The sequence below is a fragment of the Capsicum annuum genome, chromosome 3, assembly GCF_002878395.1.
Source record: "Capsicum annuum cultivar UCD-10X-F1 chromosome 3, UCD10Xv1.1, whole genome shotgun sequence".
NCBI lineage: Eukaryota > Viridiplantae > Streptophyta > Magnoliopsida > Solanales > Solanaceae > Capsicum > Capsicum annuum.
In genome coordinates, this window is record NC_061113.1 from 247,392,002 (window position 1) to 247,409,774 (window position 17,773).

The 17,773-nt window shown below is 32.5% G+C and overlaps 2 protein-coding genes across 2 annotated transcripts; one reads left to right on the plus strand and one right to left on the minus strand.

Annotated features, from left to right (window-relative positions):
- The first annotated feature begins 5,963 nt into the window (after positions 1-5,963).
- LOC107859462 (glycerate dehydrogenase HPR, peroxisomal) lies at positions 5,964-16,773 on the plus strand. Its single transcript, XM_047409713.1, is given in 12 exon segments — positions 5,964-6,217; positions 7,067-7,496; positions 7,864-8,026; positions 8,139-8,191; positions 8,446-8,537; positions 8,639-8,713; positions 8,799-8,906; positions 9,108-9,185; positions 9,297-9,460; positions 9,678-9,764; positions 10,186-10,406; positions 16,644-16,773. Coding segments are annotated over 7 exon segments (480 nt in total). The 5' UTR covers positions 5,964-6,217; positions 7,067-7,496; positions 7,864-7,994; the 3' UTR covers positions 9,339-9,460; positions 9,678-9,764; positions 10,186-10,406; positions 16,644-16,773.
- On the minus strand, positions 11,138-15,424 carry LOC107858191. The gene is made up of 10 exons (XM_047408745.1): positions 15,243-15,424; positions 15,039-15,123; positions 14,211-14,424; positions 13,754-14,069; positions 13,395-13,608; positions 13,052-13,220; positions 12,333-12,644; positions 12,230-12,283; positions 11,493-12,178; positions 11,138-11,272 (listed from the first exon to the last, which is right to left on the minus strand). The coding sequence occupies exons 1-10, from the start codon at positions 15,422-15,424 to the stop codon at positions 11,138-11,140; spliced, it is 2,367 nt and encodes a 788-aa protein (XP_047264701.1).
- Positions 16,774-17,773: the final 1,000 nt, after the last annotated feature.

Sequence of the window (17,773 nt, forward strand, 5' to 3'; positions counted from 1 at the left end):
CGTCGAGTCTCCCGTTGTTGTCTCTTCTTTATCAATATTGCAACATAAGTCCTTGATGCCAATATAAGGTATTTCTTCATGAAACCAGCTCGGAAAGAATTTCTCCAACGTGACTGAGTAATGGGGCTTTGAACAATAATTCTTCTCAACTTTCATTTTTCTCACTTTCTTCTCTACCATTTTACTTTGGGGTCTTTTGACCATATTTCCTCTTATTGCTTGTTTGCTCAGCTCTTTTTATGAGCTCATCTTACAACGTCTCTGTCGAGTCACCAAGATCCATCCTTCATCATCAGTGTGCTCAATAAGGGATTGACTTTCTTGTAATGATTTCTTCTTTACTATTACTTCATTCATCATAGGAAGAGGAAATGGCCTGCTAACATGGATGGGTTCAAATTTGCCAAATTTAATCATGTTTTGTGGGGTCACACTTAGGACATTATCGCATTCATGCACTTCAACAAAGTTGCAAAGAAATATGGGATCAAGTGAACCAAAAGTGACTAATACTTGATTTGAACTTTCCTTCTTATCTTCGAGCAATATCTTTCCTTCGAGGGCAAGTCCATGACCCTTTCCTTGAAGATAAAACACTTTTCTATGGGATGACCCAACAATTGATGATATTTGCAGTAATTTGAATCACTAGTCTTTCCAGCTTCATCTGGATGCTTCATTTCAGGTAACTCAAAGAGTTATATGAAAGGAGCTCATCAAAAATTGCTGGGACATCTGAGTCCAAGAACGGATACTCTTTTGCTTGCATCTCTTTTAAAGTCAACTTTTTGCTGGCATTATTCTAAAAAGATGTGGTTTTCATACTTTGCTTTTTACTTAGCTTTGTGGTGACCCTCAATGGTGTGGAATTAACATTCATCGCCTCTTTACTTTCAGATTTTGGCACAAACTTGCTCCCTTTATTCACTTCTTGTTTGTTTTTTCCTTTTTGGGGCTCATAAATAAGTGGTCCTTGATTTCCACTTGAGGACATACTTAACTCCATATCATGAGCGTGCGTGGCAAGTTCTTCAAATGACTTAGGTTTGATGCCCTGTAGGATGTAACGAGTCCCCAATGCATCCCTTGAATACACATTTCTATCTCAGAAACCTTACTAAGTCTGTCTTTACAATTAAGACTCGCATTCCTCCATCGATTGATCTACTCAATAATGCGTTCATCTTCTTTTTGGTGCATATTGGTAAGTTCAATCATACTTACAATATGTCTCGTGCTATAGAAATGATTGAGAAATCCATGTTCGAGTTGTTCTCAACTATCAATTGAACCAGACTCGAGGTCAGTATACCAATCAAATGCATTTCCTTGTAAAGAGCGCACAAATTGTTTTACAAGATAATCTCCATAAGTTCCAGCATTGTTGCATGTTTCAACAAAGTATGCAACATATTGCTTTGGGTTTTCTTTACCATCAGATTGTTGGAATTTTGGAGGTTGATAACCTGCAGGCATCTTCAAACCATCTATTCTTGAAGTATATGGCTTGGCATATGTGAGAGATGGTTTGGAAGCAACATCGTACTTGTCTTTAATGGTTACCATAATAAAGTTCTTCAGTTGGTGAATTGGGATTAACCCATCAGTAGATACTTGTAGTTCATTAGCAACATCCCATTACTTTGTAGTTGAATCTCCTTTGTTTTGTTCCATCAGACACTTCTCAGATGTTTAGCTTGAGCCTCCCTCCATAACACTTTCAACTCTATTTGTCAACTTGACAATTTGATTATTCTGAGCTTACACATATTTTGTTAGGCCTTCAATCGCCTTAGTTAAACTTGCAAGTCGTTCTTCCACAGTTGAGGTGTTAGTCACCATTGCTTGGATAGCCACTGAAGATGAAAGATTAAAGCACAGATTTTCCCTTAGACTAAAATCTGAGTAAAACAGTTCACGTGGAGTAATTGGAATAAACTTAGTGATCAAAGCGTGATCATCTTTATGCATGGTGTGGTCCTTAGTCTTATATGAACTAAGTTGAGCTAAAGTCTTTTCAACTACCAATATTTGCAAAACATTCCAAAAACCAACTTGAACAATAGGTTTATGTGTGTATATGTATATAATCATCATCTCAATACCACATCATCAATACCACATCATCACCCCAAATTCCTTCACAATTTAACATAATCCAACCATGCACAAGAATAATCCAACATCATTTCCAATCATCTTTCAACAACAATCAAATAACATACTTCTTATGCTCACATGCATATATATATATATATATATATACATATCCATATAAATAACACCAACATAATTTACATCCTTACCAAAAAAAATGGCCCTTTTGATTTCGAAGTCCTGTTGGCACAAATAAGGGGTGCTTCTCGAAGCCCTTGAGACGGTGAACACAACTACGGAATCAATTTGGATTTTCTACGGTTGAATCACAAGATAATTGGAGTTGAACTTAGGCTAGGGTTTCTTATTCTTCAATGATTTGGATGATAAATGGTGGATATAAGGCTAAGTATATGTATATAATGACCAATTTTCGTCCATGAGGTGATGGAAAATGACCATATTGCCCTTAAAAATTTAAGTAAATCCGAATCTGTCCATGGTGGACTGTTTTGATAGGCTAAAGTAAATCGGCCATAACTCTTTGCTCCGATATCGGATTTGGGTGAAATTGGTATCGTTAGAAAGATAATTCAAAGGTCTTTCATTTAATATAAATTAATCCACCCAGTTCGTCCTGTACAAGTAGTTATGATCGTTTGAAGTTGACCCTAAAAATCTGTTTTGAGAGGCTGAAGTAAAACGAGTATAACTCCTTACTCAGATGTTGGATTTGGATGAAACCAATTTCATTGGAAAGAAGACTCAAAGATCTTTCTTTTGATATATGGTAGCTCAACCAGTTCATTATATTGAGGGAGTTATGATCGTTCAAAGTTGACCCAAAAAACTGGCAGGCCTCAGTAGTTTCCTGCACATTTTACTGTTCACATCCCGGCCACCGTTTTAAAGTTTCGAACGAGCTCGCTTATTTCCGAAACTTATCCGTTTTTGGAAATCTTTATATCGTTGGAAAGCTTATTCAATAACCTTCGTATGGAACCATCGACGGGAAAATTCCGATATAAATAAAGTCGATTCCTATACACCTATAATCAAACTATACACTTGAAACCATCTCAAAATAATCAATACTCATACTTAAACTCATATATACCTAACTTAGGATCAATACATATACCCCAACACATATAACCATGACTAATGCACGTAATTAAGTACGGGGTGTTACAATGCCAAAATTTATGGACGACAAATTTTTTCAAGTCAAGAAAACAATAATTGAGACAGAAAAATTGAAGTAACAAAGTGTAATATTTTATTTCAAATGTAGTAAGTGTTACAATCTCTAAAAATAATCGTCTGATTCTTCAAAGTAATATGAACTTGGACTTGGACTTAATTTGGATTCAAGGGCTTGCGTAGCTTGATCTTGAATCTTCGTCTTCGGACTTGAATTTGTATGTTAGTTCGTCGCAAATACTTGGATGGTTGCCACGAACGATGAATAAGTAACTTGATCTTGAACAAAATTTCCTTCATTCTTGATCTTGAACTTGATAGTTTGAAACTTATAACTTGCAGAGAAATTATGGTTTTGATCCACGAGCTCTCTTTTTGCTTCTTGTTTCTCCCAAAATCCCCCCTTTGTGAGTTATGAGGACCTCTATTTATAGTTGGAGGGGCAAAGTAATTGTGTCATTTGATTGGTTGGTTTGAAATTGACCAATCACATTCTTTTGGTGAAAAGCTCTAATTTGATTGGTTAGAGCATGTCACCTACTTACATGGCATGATTTTAGTGGCTTATTTCATTTAACTTGGATTGCCACGCTTTTAGTGGCTCATTTCATTTAACTTGGATTGCCACATAATATTGTCACTTGCCATGCTTTTAGTGGCTCATTTCATTTAACTTGGATTGTCACATAATATTGCCCCATGCCATGTTTTTAGTGGCTTATTTCATTTAACATGGATTGTCATCTCATATTAAATTAACCTCATATATTTGAGATTAAATGATTAATCCTATTATATTAATCATATTATTTGGACTATTTTCTTAAATTTAATATAGTCCAAATAAATATGTGAATTTAAATTTAATAAAATTTCAATACTCACACAAAGTATACTTTAGTCTCTAACAAAAAATTTGAGTACATCTCTATCTCTACAGTCCATATTTGTGAGACTTCACTTGGTATGTTGTTGTTGTTGTAGTAACGTCGTTGACCAAAGTATAGTTTACTTGCGCGGTTTATTTTTATTGTTCAGAATGAACTTTATACCCTCTTTAAGAAATAATAAATAAAGTGCTTAATTTTTTTATAACACCCATATTAATTGATGTATAGTCTTAACGGTCTTAGAAAAAAATGAAAATGGGTATTTAATGTTAAGGTTAAAACAAAAAGAAAAAAATATTTTTCTCTGGACAGAAATTAACCCTGTTCAGAGTGGTCTTTAATTTTTGCTCTTATTTCACATTTAATGAAAATTTGTGAGCCAGGAAATAACTTTATACTACGACCTAATTTGACAAGACAAATATTTTAGAGTATTTTCGTTGTCTCCCATATAAATTAGTATCTAATTCGGAAGTTAAAAGTTTAGAGAACTGAGTTTGAATGTATAAGTTATGCCCTATAAGACATAACTCGTGTCTTGCTATTTTTATCTTGGTGATTTTTTGCAAAAGTTTAGAGCACTTAGCCTTTATTAATGCAAGTTCATATGATTAAGTTATAGCATGTAAAATATAGTAACATGTTTAGAGAAGTATTATGTTATCCGACAAAAGTGTAGAGGAACTTAGTCTCCATGATCATATGTTTGTAAGGTCTCAATTGTGCCTTACCGATTTTTTCTTTGTTGCCTTGTATATCTATTATTAGTTGAATGTATGTGTTTTGCACGTATATATAACGTCAAATTTTTTGATCGAAAATATTTCAATTAAGGTAAATATAAGAGAAATTATTAAAAAAAAAAAGAACCCATTAACATCTTGATTTTTAGCAATTAACATAACTAGTATAGGTACTCGCGCGATGCGCGGGTGACCTTAAAATCTGTATATAATAATTTAAGATGTTGAGAATAATATAAAATTTTAAAACTTTATTAAATTATATAAGTAATAATTATATTATAAAATATTATATGATTTAAAAAAATTATTAATTCAATATTTATTATTATTCAAACATTTTAAAATGATTTAAGTAATTAAAATATATTGGACATAGTTAACGTACCAGCGCGATGTGAGGGTGATCTTAAAATTTATCAATACTAATTTAAGATATCGATTATAATATAAGATTATAAAATCATACTAAATTAAATAAGTTCTAATTATATTATAAATTATTGTATGATATAAAATATTTATTACTTCAATATTTCTCATTATTAAATTATTTTAGATATAAAATATTTATTACTTCAATATTTCTTATTATTAAATTATTTTTACTGAAATAAAAAGATATAGGTCCGTTTAACTATTATTTAATAATAGTGTTTATAAATATTTTTAAAGATTCATGCACTCAAATATTTAATAGTTATTCCAAATAAAATGAACACAACTTATATATTATTAAATAATTTGTCAAGTATACTACTTTTCCATTATTTTTAATATTTGTTTATAATGTAGTATTTATCTTATATTATATTAATTTTTTTAAAATAATTTGAATATAAAAAATATTTAATAACAATAGCGCTAAAATATTTATTTGATCCCTAATGAAATAATTTATAGTTATAAATAAATAAATTATATTAGACAATAAATTGAAAAAATACTCATAATGTGGACTTAAAAGATAGAAAGTACAACTTAAAAAAATATATATAAAAATGGATGTGGCCAAAAATATGATTGGATAAAAGTGTGGTCCAATAGAAGTAAAGTACACTTAAAGAAAAAAGGAAAGTACAGTGCTATCTGTTTTTTTGAATCTGGAAACTTCACCTTATCATCTTCTCTCCGTTTTGCGCATAGTTTTCTCCGTTAAATTTTTACAATCCAAAGCTAATATTAGTGATTATGCATTCTAAGTTTGCTTGTTGATGAAATATGGAGGATGTTGATCTTTTCTTCTAGAAATTTAAGCAGGTCAATTTTTGGGCAGTCATTTAGGTATGTATAATTATGTGTTTTCCAGCAGAGTCTTGACAATTAGGATAAAAAATATAGTTAAAACAACATAGTTTACTCCTAGATTAAGGGAGTAGCTTATATCTGTGCATTTCAGTCATATAGTCTTAGCAAGATCGTTGATATTCTATCCGAGGAAACATGTATATTTTTGTATCTGATACATGAGTTAAATTGTTTGATCTATTTTGCATGTCGATATACTAAAAAAAAAAAGAAAATGAATTCCAAGATTGTTTATTTTTTTTGTAATATCTGTTTTGCAAAACGCGTTGTATTAAATTATTTTAATTTCTTTCAGTGTTAATTTGATGGATAATTTCCTATAAGATAATTATTTTTTTGCATGTATTAATTAAAATATTTTTTATTATTTTTCATGGTTGTAGTTTCATAAAAAAAATTATTGATTATATGCTTGATAGTTATTGTTGGATTTCGTGAGCATATAGAGCTTGTGTATCCTGTTAATAATTATTGATTATTTATTGTTGTTTAATCTGAAGCTTGTCTTGAGCCGGGGGGTCTATCGGAAACAGCCTCTCTACTCCTTCGTGGGTAGTGGTATGGACTGCGTACATTTTACCTTCCCCAGACCCCACTATGTGGGAATATACTAGGTTTGTTGTTGTTGTTGTAATCTGAAGCTTGTAGGTTCTGATGAAAGTTACAGCTTGTTTATGAGTTAATTTGCGCTGGAATTTGAGTTGTTAGTTGTATTTTTTAACTTGGTTTGGTTGTGTGGTTAATTGGTTTCTCAGAAAGTCAGAATCTTGATTAACTGACTGTTTTTGGTAACATATGTTAATTAACATGTTTTTGACTTCTTAGGGTACAGAACTGGAAAGTTTAGAGACCAAGCATTTTATTTTGTCCATGGAGGTAGTTTTGGTGCGTGGTGTTGGTACAAAACTACAACACTACTCAAAGAAACAGGATATCAAGTTGATACCATAGATTTAACTGGTTCTGGTGCTCATTATTTTGACTTTAACAACAATACCACATTCTCCGAATACGTAAAACCACTCACCGATTTCATTGAACATCTACCTGATGGCAGTAAGGTTTGACTAAATGCAGTTAGTGGTAATTTCAAGTATTTTTTGAGAACCTGTTGGTCTAATCACAGTCAACTCGATATACCAAGCATACAGTTAGTGGCTCAGCTCGTTGGTTCTTTAACATCACTACTCAAAAGCTTCTGCTGATTACTTTGCTTGGGCTGCTAAACATACCGTCAATGTTGGTGACTATTTGAGTAAGTCTTTTTTTTATGTGTTGTTTGTTGTTTATTGATGGGTCTAGTCAAATCTTGAGTTGATTTCTCAAATGGTTGTTCTAGTGATAATTATTATCTTGGAGAGTAGCAGATAATTGGAATCAAGAAATGTGACTTGCTTGGATAATAGTAAATCTGCATGGGACAGTAGGATAGAACTTTTGAAACTGTAATCAACTCTTTCTGAAGTTACTGAGTTTTTGAGAAATTTTAGAGAGAGCGAGAGAGAAAGAAGGGTGATTTTTTGATAAAGATTACTCATTTTTTAATTATTATGATAGGAGGAGTTGAATCTTCTTGTGCATTTCGGGGGAGGTAGTCTTGTTTAACAAACTTATAATTTCAGTTATTAGCAGAACCTGGAGTTACTAAACATTGTCTAAACAATGACTGATCTGAGAAAAATGAGGCTTGCTCAAATGGTTAAGCATCTCCATCATCAACCGGTAGGTTAAGAGTTCGAGAGTTCAGAGGTAAATGGGAATACTATTGATCCTCTTGGAGTTGGGGTGAGGGAAAAATACAGATCTATTATGCCTCTGATTCAAGTATATATTGTTTAAATTTGAAATTTTCAAAAATGTACATATTCATGCTTAGTTCGTTTCTTTTGTCACAAAGGAACGGTGAGTCCGGTAGCTGGTCGTATTGGATCCGCTTATGCCAAGATAATGGTAATCAGCTGATATTTTACCCTCTATGTGGTTATTCTCATGTTTTCTTTTAGGATAACCTTCTTCACTTTCAAAGCTTCGTCTTCTTCGGAAAGGACTAGTTAATTTTAAATTTGCTATGTTAATTGTATGAACGTAGGTGTATTATTGCAACATGTTGAAGGTTTCAAATAAATTTGATATACTATGACTTGTATCAGTCTGCTACATCAACAAACTTCTCAAGCTGTACTTACGTTTTCTCATTTTTGCAGTCTATGGACAGTTTCTGAAAGCCAATAGTGAACAACCTGTAACATGAAAAAGAGCTTCATTCATGGAAGAGGTCCTCCGAGAGGCTGATGTGGTAATTAGCTACATCAATAGAGCACTATTAGATTTTTTTTTTATTTTTCTGTAATAGATTTCTCATTCATGTTCTTATATGTGATCAAAATGCTTCTCTAGATAAGTCTACATCCAGTTTTTGATAAAACAACTTACCACCTTGTGAACAAAGAATGGCCAGCAATGATGAAGAAGGTAATGACATTTGCAAGACTATCTATTCCGATTGCTGATTTACACAAAATATAATATCTTGATATTACTCAACTCAAACTTGTAGGAAGCAATACTTGTGGACTGTAGTAGGTGGCCTGTGATTGATGAAGTAGCTCTTGTTGAGCTTCTGAGGGAAAATCCCATGTTCCGTGTTGGCCTTGACGTCTTTGAGGTAATAGTTGTAGTAATCTGTTCTTTTTTTTTCCCATTCTCCTGTTATGAATATGTTAAAGGAAAATGCAAGATCAGTGAGAAATTGTTATGTCACACGCAATTACTACCAAGCAAAAAGCTCGCAAAAAATAACTTAATCGTGTAGAATGTAGGATGCTTTCCGTTGTCTTACTCTTCCTTGATAATTGTGTTGTCTTAGGATGAGCCCTACATGAAACCTGGTCTTGCAGACATCAAGAATGTTGTTGTAGTACCCCACATAAATTCTGCTTATAAGGTAATCTAATGTATTTATCTGTGCTAAAATAATCAACTTTCTGCTATGATAGCTATTTTCCATCTAATTCGTCGATACTCAAGATTTTTGATATTCTGGCCACTTCGTAAGAAAAAACTAAATCTCCTGATTCATAATGCAATGGACTCGTGAGGGAATGGCTACACTGGCTTCTCTGAATGCCCTGGTATGCAATATTGAATTGGGATGTGAAAAAGATGAGTCCACGCCCCTTGTTGTGAAATTTCAAAATTTCAGAGAATGATGCTAATTAGGTAACTGTTTTGCTTTATTTTGAACTATTTTTCATCTTACTGCCGATATTGGAAAATAAGTTAATGTTTTTGTACTATATCTTTAAGTAATGTAATTGTTTTATTTCATCCTCCATTATGTCAACTGCACCTTTAACGTTGATATCACGCTTAATTAATGGACTGGGGCTATAAATTTTCTTGGATAACTTCTTCGATGAATGAACAATTGTTGCAGAATAGATAAAACACAAAGGTTGAGAAGTCTATGAAGCAGATGAAGGAGCGGAAAACAGAGCCCAGATAGTACGCTTCGTCAAAAAAGGTAATGTTTTTCAGCTGCTACAACATTGAGAGGCTTTAGTAGCTAATTGAAGCATAATTTTCATAATGTTTCCATTTAAATATCATGTGGTATAAGTTTTCGTCGGTAATATTTGTTATGACTGTTGTTTCATGATACTAAGTTTGATGTTAGGTTTCATGATAAAAAAAGAAAAACACGGTGGATAAATGAAATATGAAACAATCACACATTCTTCATTACATTATAAAAATATCTAATATAATAATTGTTCATAACTAAAATATCTTGTATACATTACCAAATGAACTGAAATTAAAATTAGAAGAAAATGAATTACAGATGAACATGTCGTTTCCTACTCACATTTTTCTTTCCTTCATAATCACTTTGCGAACTTTGACTGTAGAAGTAACCTGTCCATTACACTTATTGACAGCAGATAGAGGATCTTCTCCAATATGTTTGTGATGAATTGATCATGGTTACATCACAAATACATTTAAAACTCACTAAGATGAAATGCATGGCATGTTAAAAGGTTGCAGCTGTTGCTGCACAGACGGTTGCTGAAGCAGAGGCAGCTATAGTTGCGACATAGGAGGCGAATAGGGAGGCTGATGGTGCTCAAGTCTTCTCAGTATCTGTAAAGAAGACATTGAGGTTAGATTATTCTTTATGCTTTGTTGATTGTTTCTAATGTCTTTAAAATTATTAGAACAATCTAGTACTTACACATAAAAACAACATTATAGTTAGTAAAAATATTCAGAACAATCTGATCTTACACCAAACACTTCCTTTGTCATTCTTCTAGAATTGACAAACCATGTTGTATTCAATCCCATCCACCTGTAAAGTTTTATTAAAGAAAAAAGATGATAGTTCGGACCAAAAAAAATTAAAAAAATCATATATTAAGTGTAAGATATGAGTAGATAAGGTTTTTCTTACACTTAAATCTATTTTATGTTTGTTGTGAGATTCAATGCATTATTCTGAAGAGATTTATTCCAGATTCTGATTCTTCCACAATCAAAGTAGTAATATAGCATACAAACCTCCAACTGACACTAAATATCAGATTAAATTTTGAAAAACTTCTTTACATACTACATTTGTAGCTTTGTCAGTTATCTGCCCATCATCATCATAAATCAGTATTTTTAATCCCTTTCTACTTGTCACCCTGGAAAGTGCAACATACAGTTGTTCGTGTGTAAATACTTGTTTCTTTAGAAATAATTCAACGTGAGATAGAGACTGTCCTTGACTCTTATTGATTGTCATAGCAAAAGATACAATAATTGAAAATTGTCTTCTTTGAAACTTAAATGGAATTCTAGCATCAAATGGTGTTAAGGTCATTCTTGGAATAAATACTCTTTGTCCAGTCATCTGTCCATCTGTCCAGATAAGACCTTTGCTTCAATAACTTGATTTCCAAGTCTAGTTACAATCAACCTCCTTCCATTACACAATCCCGTTGTTTGATCAATATTTATTAATAACATCACCGGAACCCCAACCTTTAAAGTGATAGCATGATTTGGAATACCAAAACATTTAATAAAAGGGCAACCCGGTACACTAAAGCTACCGCTATGCGCGGTGTTCGGGGAAGGGCCCCACCACTTGAACCCGTGACCTCCTGGTCACATGACAACATGACAACAACTTTACCAGGTACTCCAAGGCTCCCCTTCTACCAGAATATTTAATAGTATTTAAAAATTCTAGTGTGTGTACATGTTCCAAAGCTGAATAAGTTTGGTCAGAGCCACAAATGTTATCGGAACTCAAATATGATTTCTCAAGATTTTGATTGAGAGAAATCATATATTGATTGATTGATTCCACCATATCAAGAGTTGGAGCAAGAATGGCTCTTTTTTGTAGGTATCCTATATCATTGCAGCGACTAATGAAATCTGGATACGTACTTTTGACAATAGCAGATATTGGATCAATACACTCACTTATTAGAAGATCCTTTGGTATAGGAACTTTTTCAATGCCATCAACTGAACTTCCAATCCTACCATCACCAACAGCCAAAATCCAGTCAGAAAAATCTCTCAACTCATCCGAACCTATTTCAGTACCTTGTAATCTCATATTCTTTGTTAGTTGCAACAGTTGACAATGAGACCATAAATATAAAGAATTGAGAGTTTCATTAACAACATCTTGCCTAGAACCTTTTGGGATGACAGGTAATATTTGTCTGAAGTCACCACCAAAAATAGTTATTTTACCTCCAAAAGGTCTTTGTGAATTGGATGAATCTTTGAAGCTAAGAATGTCTCTTAGACTTTTATCAAGAGCTTCAAAACAATATCTATGCTTCATTTGTGCTTCACCCCAGATAATCAACTTTGCCTTGATTATTAAATTTGCTAAAGGAGTATCTTGCTTGATATTACATGTCGAATCTTCGGTTACATTTAGTGGAATTACAAATCTTTAGTGAGCTTTTCTATCACCTGGTAGCAAAAGAGCTGCAATTCCGCTAGAAGCAACTGTTAACACAATATCTCCTATAGATCTTATGGCAGTAGACAAAGTATTCCAAATAAAAGTTTTTACCTGTTCCTCCAAAATCATATAAAAAGAAAAATTCGCCCTTATTTTTATTCACAACTGTTATTATCTTTTCATACACAGTCCTCTGCTCATTTGTCAAATTTCCAATCAATTTTTGATGTTCGACTGCTAAAGCTCGTCTGTTATAACACATTTCATCACAGATTAATCTATTATTCTGGTCAACCTGTTCCTCGTTATAAACAGGCATTGGCATTGTTGGAAAATCAAGAAAACTTCTTCCACAACCTTTTAAAAAGTGCTCAATCTTTTGCAGGCAAAGATTTTTCAAATAATCATCTGTTAAGTTAAATTCTGAAAATGCACAACATAAACAAATAATTACATTAAATTAGAAAAGTATATTTTGAAAACAGTTAATGGAATACATGATTATGAAAATTTTTATTAGATAATGAATAAGTGTATTTTATCATCGGCTTTCAAATTTTTGTGAATAAAATAAAATGGGGACGACCCGGTTCATACCTACTCCGTAGGTGTCGGGGAGGGGGGGATCACTCCGGGCCTGACCTACGCGCCCTCACCCCAGCTTCGCTTGGAGGGGCGTTTTGAACCCCCGACCCTGGCACACCACGGTAAGCAAGCTTACCGCTGAGCCAAGGCCATCCCTCGTGAATAAAATAAAATATTATGTATATATATATATCAGTATTTAATAAAAACTAAAAGTCTTAGATATGATGGCATTCCACAATTACTTGCTTCCACTATAGCATCCACATACTCTCTGCCATCATCCAATAAATCTAGAGCATAACATGCATAAGTGTTATGATCATGACCATTTATTTTTCTAAGATCCTCATAGGATGTTGGACCTTTAATAACATTCAGCAACAATCTAAGGTAATATTTCTCTTCATATCCCTGGGAACAAAGAAAATTCTGCCAATAGAAAATACAGAAGTTTGTCTTTTATTCCATTTCTTCGATTGTTGATTCCATACAAACTTTTAGAGGAAATTCTGCATATGTTAACTCTCTTGTTTAAGAAAATTCCTTATTTGCTTCAAACCACATTAAAAATATTGATTCCTTTACAATTGGTCTGTTAACTACTGCATCAATCGGATCATCATCTGAAAATATAACGTTTTGATTGCCTTCCAAATGAAAGGATAACCTTTCTACAGATGGTTCTTTGTGATGGATTGGGAATTTAAAAGTTCTCCAAGCTGCTTCACATGACGATATATACCGACAATCACAATACATATTTATTTCATCAACAATTCTTGAGTCATCAGTATTTCCACTTTGAGAAAAAGCACGGTTACACGATCATGGCCTTTATTAACATACTTAAATAAGTATTAATGGACCTTGATTGGTTGCACCAGCCCACATTAATATGTGCACCATATTTTAATAATAAGAATCTATTGTGTCGCACCACATACCTATTATCTAAATCAAGACCTGCTCTCTTTGTAGATTTTTCATTATCCCTTCTTCTATAAATAGGATACCCTTCATCATCAACTGTGGTTGAATCCACAAATTTTTTTGAAAAGTACTTTGTACATTTTCCATTTTGCATGCAAGGAGAAGATTTTCTTGCAATACCACATGGTCCATGAATCATTGTAACAGTCGCATAATATTGAGGATCAACTAAATTATCAGGCAATTCTGCTGAAATAATGTCATCAATATCGGTGGTATTTGGACATTTATTATGAAGAAAAAGTAGGATATGTGCACGAGGCAAACACGCTTTTGAAATTCAATGGTATAAATCACTGTATAAAAAGATATGGCAATTAGTAATGTTTTTTTTTTGGTTGATAATTATAATAGTAGCTTACTAATAATTTAAAAAGTAATGTAATATTGCCATATAGCATAAAGTTATACCTGCTTTTACTTCACCAAAACCTTTATTGTCTCGTAGATCCTTTAGCAATTGATCCAATTTGATTTTGAAAATCGTTGTTAAAATGTCTGGACGATCTTCTGGAGACAATCGCCTACACTTCCCAAATCTAGCAACCTCTGCCCATTTTGAATTGCAAGTAAATGTGATGTAAAGATCAGGGTATCCAGCCCATTTGCAAATTGCCATGGTATCCTGATAATTTTGCAACATGTAACGTGCCCCTCCAGTGAATGATGAAGAAAGTATAACTCTCTCTCCTTGAGAAGAAGGTTTTGTGTCTCTTCTTAAAATAGCTTCTTCTAACCCTTTATAAAAGTGTGATCTCAACTTTTTTTTTTATGAAGCCTAATAAATTTCAATCTAAAAGATTCTATCATTGTATAACCATCAACTAAGAATTGCTGAAATAATCTTTTAGATAACACAATAATTGAATCTTCATGCTTCCTTTCTTGAATTTTGTATGAGAAGTATTCACGGCAGCTAACACATTTTCTTCCACCACTTGATTCATCCTTAAGATTTAAAGAAATATTTTCTCTATATCCATCTTCACCATATGGAAAGAGTAGAGGATATTGCAATCCTAAATATGAGGCATTCAATTCATTTATCCTCTTAAGCCGTCCAGATTGACTTTCAATAATAATATCTCTGTCAGTGATTGTTGATTCAAAATCACCAACGATCAAAGCTGCAACCACTGAAATTGATGGTAAGTTGTATCTTCTTCCATCGAAGCCTCTCTTCCCTATCAGTCTGAGTCGTAGATTTAAATTTTCAACTACTTGAAATCTATCTCTTACCATTCTAAAACACTTTGCTAATACATTGTGTTCATCTAGCATTTGCTTCAGTTCATTCACAATTTCAGCATTTATTTCATTGTTACTTTCGCCACGACCGTAAGAATAAAATATTAAAATAAAGTTAATTTGTGATCATATTTGAGAAGTTTAATTAAAATTAAAATAATTTTAATTTTAATGATCAATAATATAAGTACTCACCTGATAGCCTGAATTCTATGGTCCACTTCATTTTCTGTATCATAAATATACAATTGTGCGAATCTCGGAGATGATCCCTCTGTAGGCAATAAACTATCAATTTTATCATAATTTTTCCCGGACAATCGGAATGTTCTTGGTCCCTTTGATTGGTTGACAGATGCATCAACTTTTCCGCCCATTGATGTGAAAGAAAACATAGAATTATATGTTCTAATATTCTCTCTGAAATTTTTTTTCCTACATTAAATCAGAGTTTGTTAGAACTTTTTTATATTCATACAGAGATTTTATCTTTTGATTTATAAATGAATACATTTATCTGATCCGAGCAATAACTCCTTTAAAACAAAAGGAGGCTTTTTAGGATTTGGCAGCTTGATCTTTCCGCTACTACAACATAAAGTGAATACTGATTTTTTATTTTTATATTTCTTCTCAATTCTTTAATCATACCAGAAATATGCCCCACAGCATTCACATTCACATGTAGGATCTCCTATATCCTAGTAATCAAATATTGTCAAAGTAAAATAAATAAGCAATCAAATATTGTCAAAGTAAAATAAATATGCAGTCAATGTACTTATTATAAATAATACAGTAATTATGAAATATAAATAAATGTAACAAACAACATACGTTGATTGTTAGTTTTCCAACTTTCTATTGCATCATCTCAAATAATAATATTAAAATAATATATTTAAAGATAAATAAAGTTGGATATCTTAATACAGTTTAACAATATCAATTGTATTTGGGTTTCTATCTACATACCTTCAAATATATCTTCATCTACATTTTCATCAGGGGTTTGTTGGTTTGAGAGCACATGACCTTGATGCATAAAGTATAAAATCAATGAAGTTTTTGTAAGAGTATGAATTGCAATTTTTTTAATGACATACCTGACATATCATCATATTGCATATTTAAATGGTTTGAATAACTATTCTCATCTACCAACAGTCCTTTATCCTTAAGTTGATTTGTAGTTGTAGATGAACTGCTCTCAAAATCTGTCATACACATATTAATGTTAGCCATTCTTTGTAAAGAATATATATTTTCAAACTTGAAATTGTATTAAACAGTGTTACAAAAGAGTGATATCACAAAGCTACTAAAGGAGAAATGTAAAATATATGGGAAAAACAAAGAACAAAGATTCATGCCATTGTTATCTGACAAATATTTTCATCGTTTATAATTTTTTCGTTAGCATATTCTATTTCTTCTTGCAATTTTCTTTTGATCTTCCATGACAAAAGTGAATGTAACTGTAATTTGTCTGAAAATATATTTGGAATTAAGAAAACAAAAGCAGTTAACTATAGGCAGTTTTTTTTTTGCAGATTATTTATTTTATTTTTTAACTGATATTTAATTTGTCAGCAGTTGAATATTATGGAGTTCTAAAACATGCAATGTGTCGATTTTTCAATAGACTTTCATTGAACAATTATGGATTGGTCCCAAATCTAACATTCCAAATGCTGCAAAGTCAATTAAGATGGAAGTTGGCTGGTCTGTACTTACAACTTCTGAACAACCCTTTGTAATTAACCCAGATTGTAATGGGCTTCATTGATATCAAATGTTTTTTCTAATGTATATTTCTGCTGATGAAGGAGAAACTGCTGAGATCTTAAACTTCCAGTCTGTGTCTTCCGTCTTAGCTGCCTGTATAGACAACAAACGTGCAATAATACTCCAGTAAAAAGCTTCCTCGGCTTGATCATGTTCTACTTAACAATTTTTAAAGAGCTTTGGCGCTGCCTGTATTTTAACCTTTTGAAAAATCTGTTTTTGGTGTATTGGAGCTCATAATGACGACCATCAACTATGTTGCAAAGGTTGGTAAAGTTTGCAAAGCACTCCAAATTGAATTCACATATATCATTAAAATCATTTTTGTTTTTTAATGAAGTAGAAAACTTCACTACTCTTATGTTAAGATGTTTTATATTTCGATAATATTGGATATTTAGATAATACTGAATATCTCTCTAACACAGAATGCATTTATTCAAGTTTACGCTAGCTATGCATAAATGAATTGGGTAACATTTAAGAAATTCTGGCATTTTATACTGTAAAAACTCATTTGCAATTAAAAGAGGTACTGTCCAAGTCATGGAACTCAGAGAGCTCGATAATTATAAATACACTTTGTGTTTGGCTGCTACTTTATTTGACTGCAGAGCTCTGGCTTTTACTTGCTGATTCAAAATCTAAATTACCACAAATCGAGTTTCAAGCCTCAGAGGTCACTGGAAGTGATTATGTTCACCTCAGAAGAGCCCACGAGATTCGGGATCAGCTGTCTGGGAAGGTTAGAAGCTTGATCACTTACTTTAACACCTAAAAGCATAAGCAAATGCATTTAGTTTTTGACTGTTTATGTTGCAATTTAGCAGTAACTAAACATGTCCCATGTCCAGTTGAAGTTCTAATGGCCATGATATTTCCAGCGGTTTGCTGGCAGGAATTGTACAACTTGCAGAACAACTGAAAAGTACAAAAGA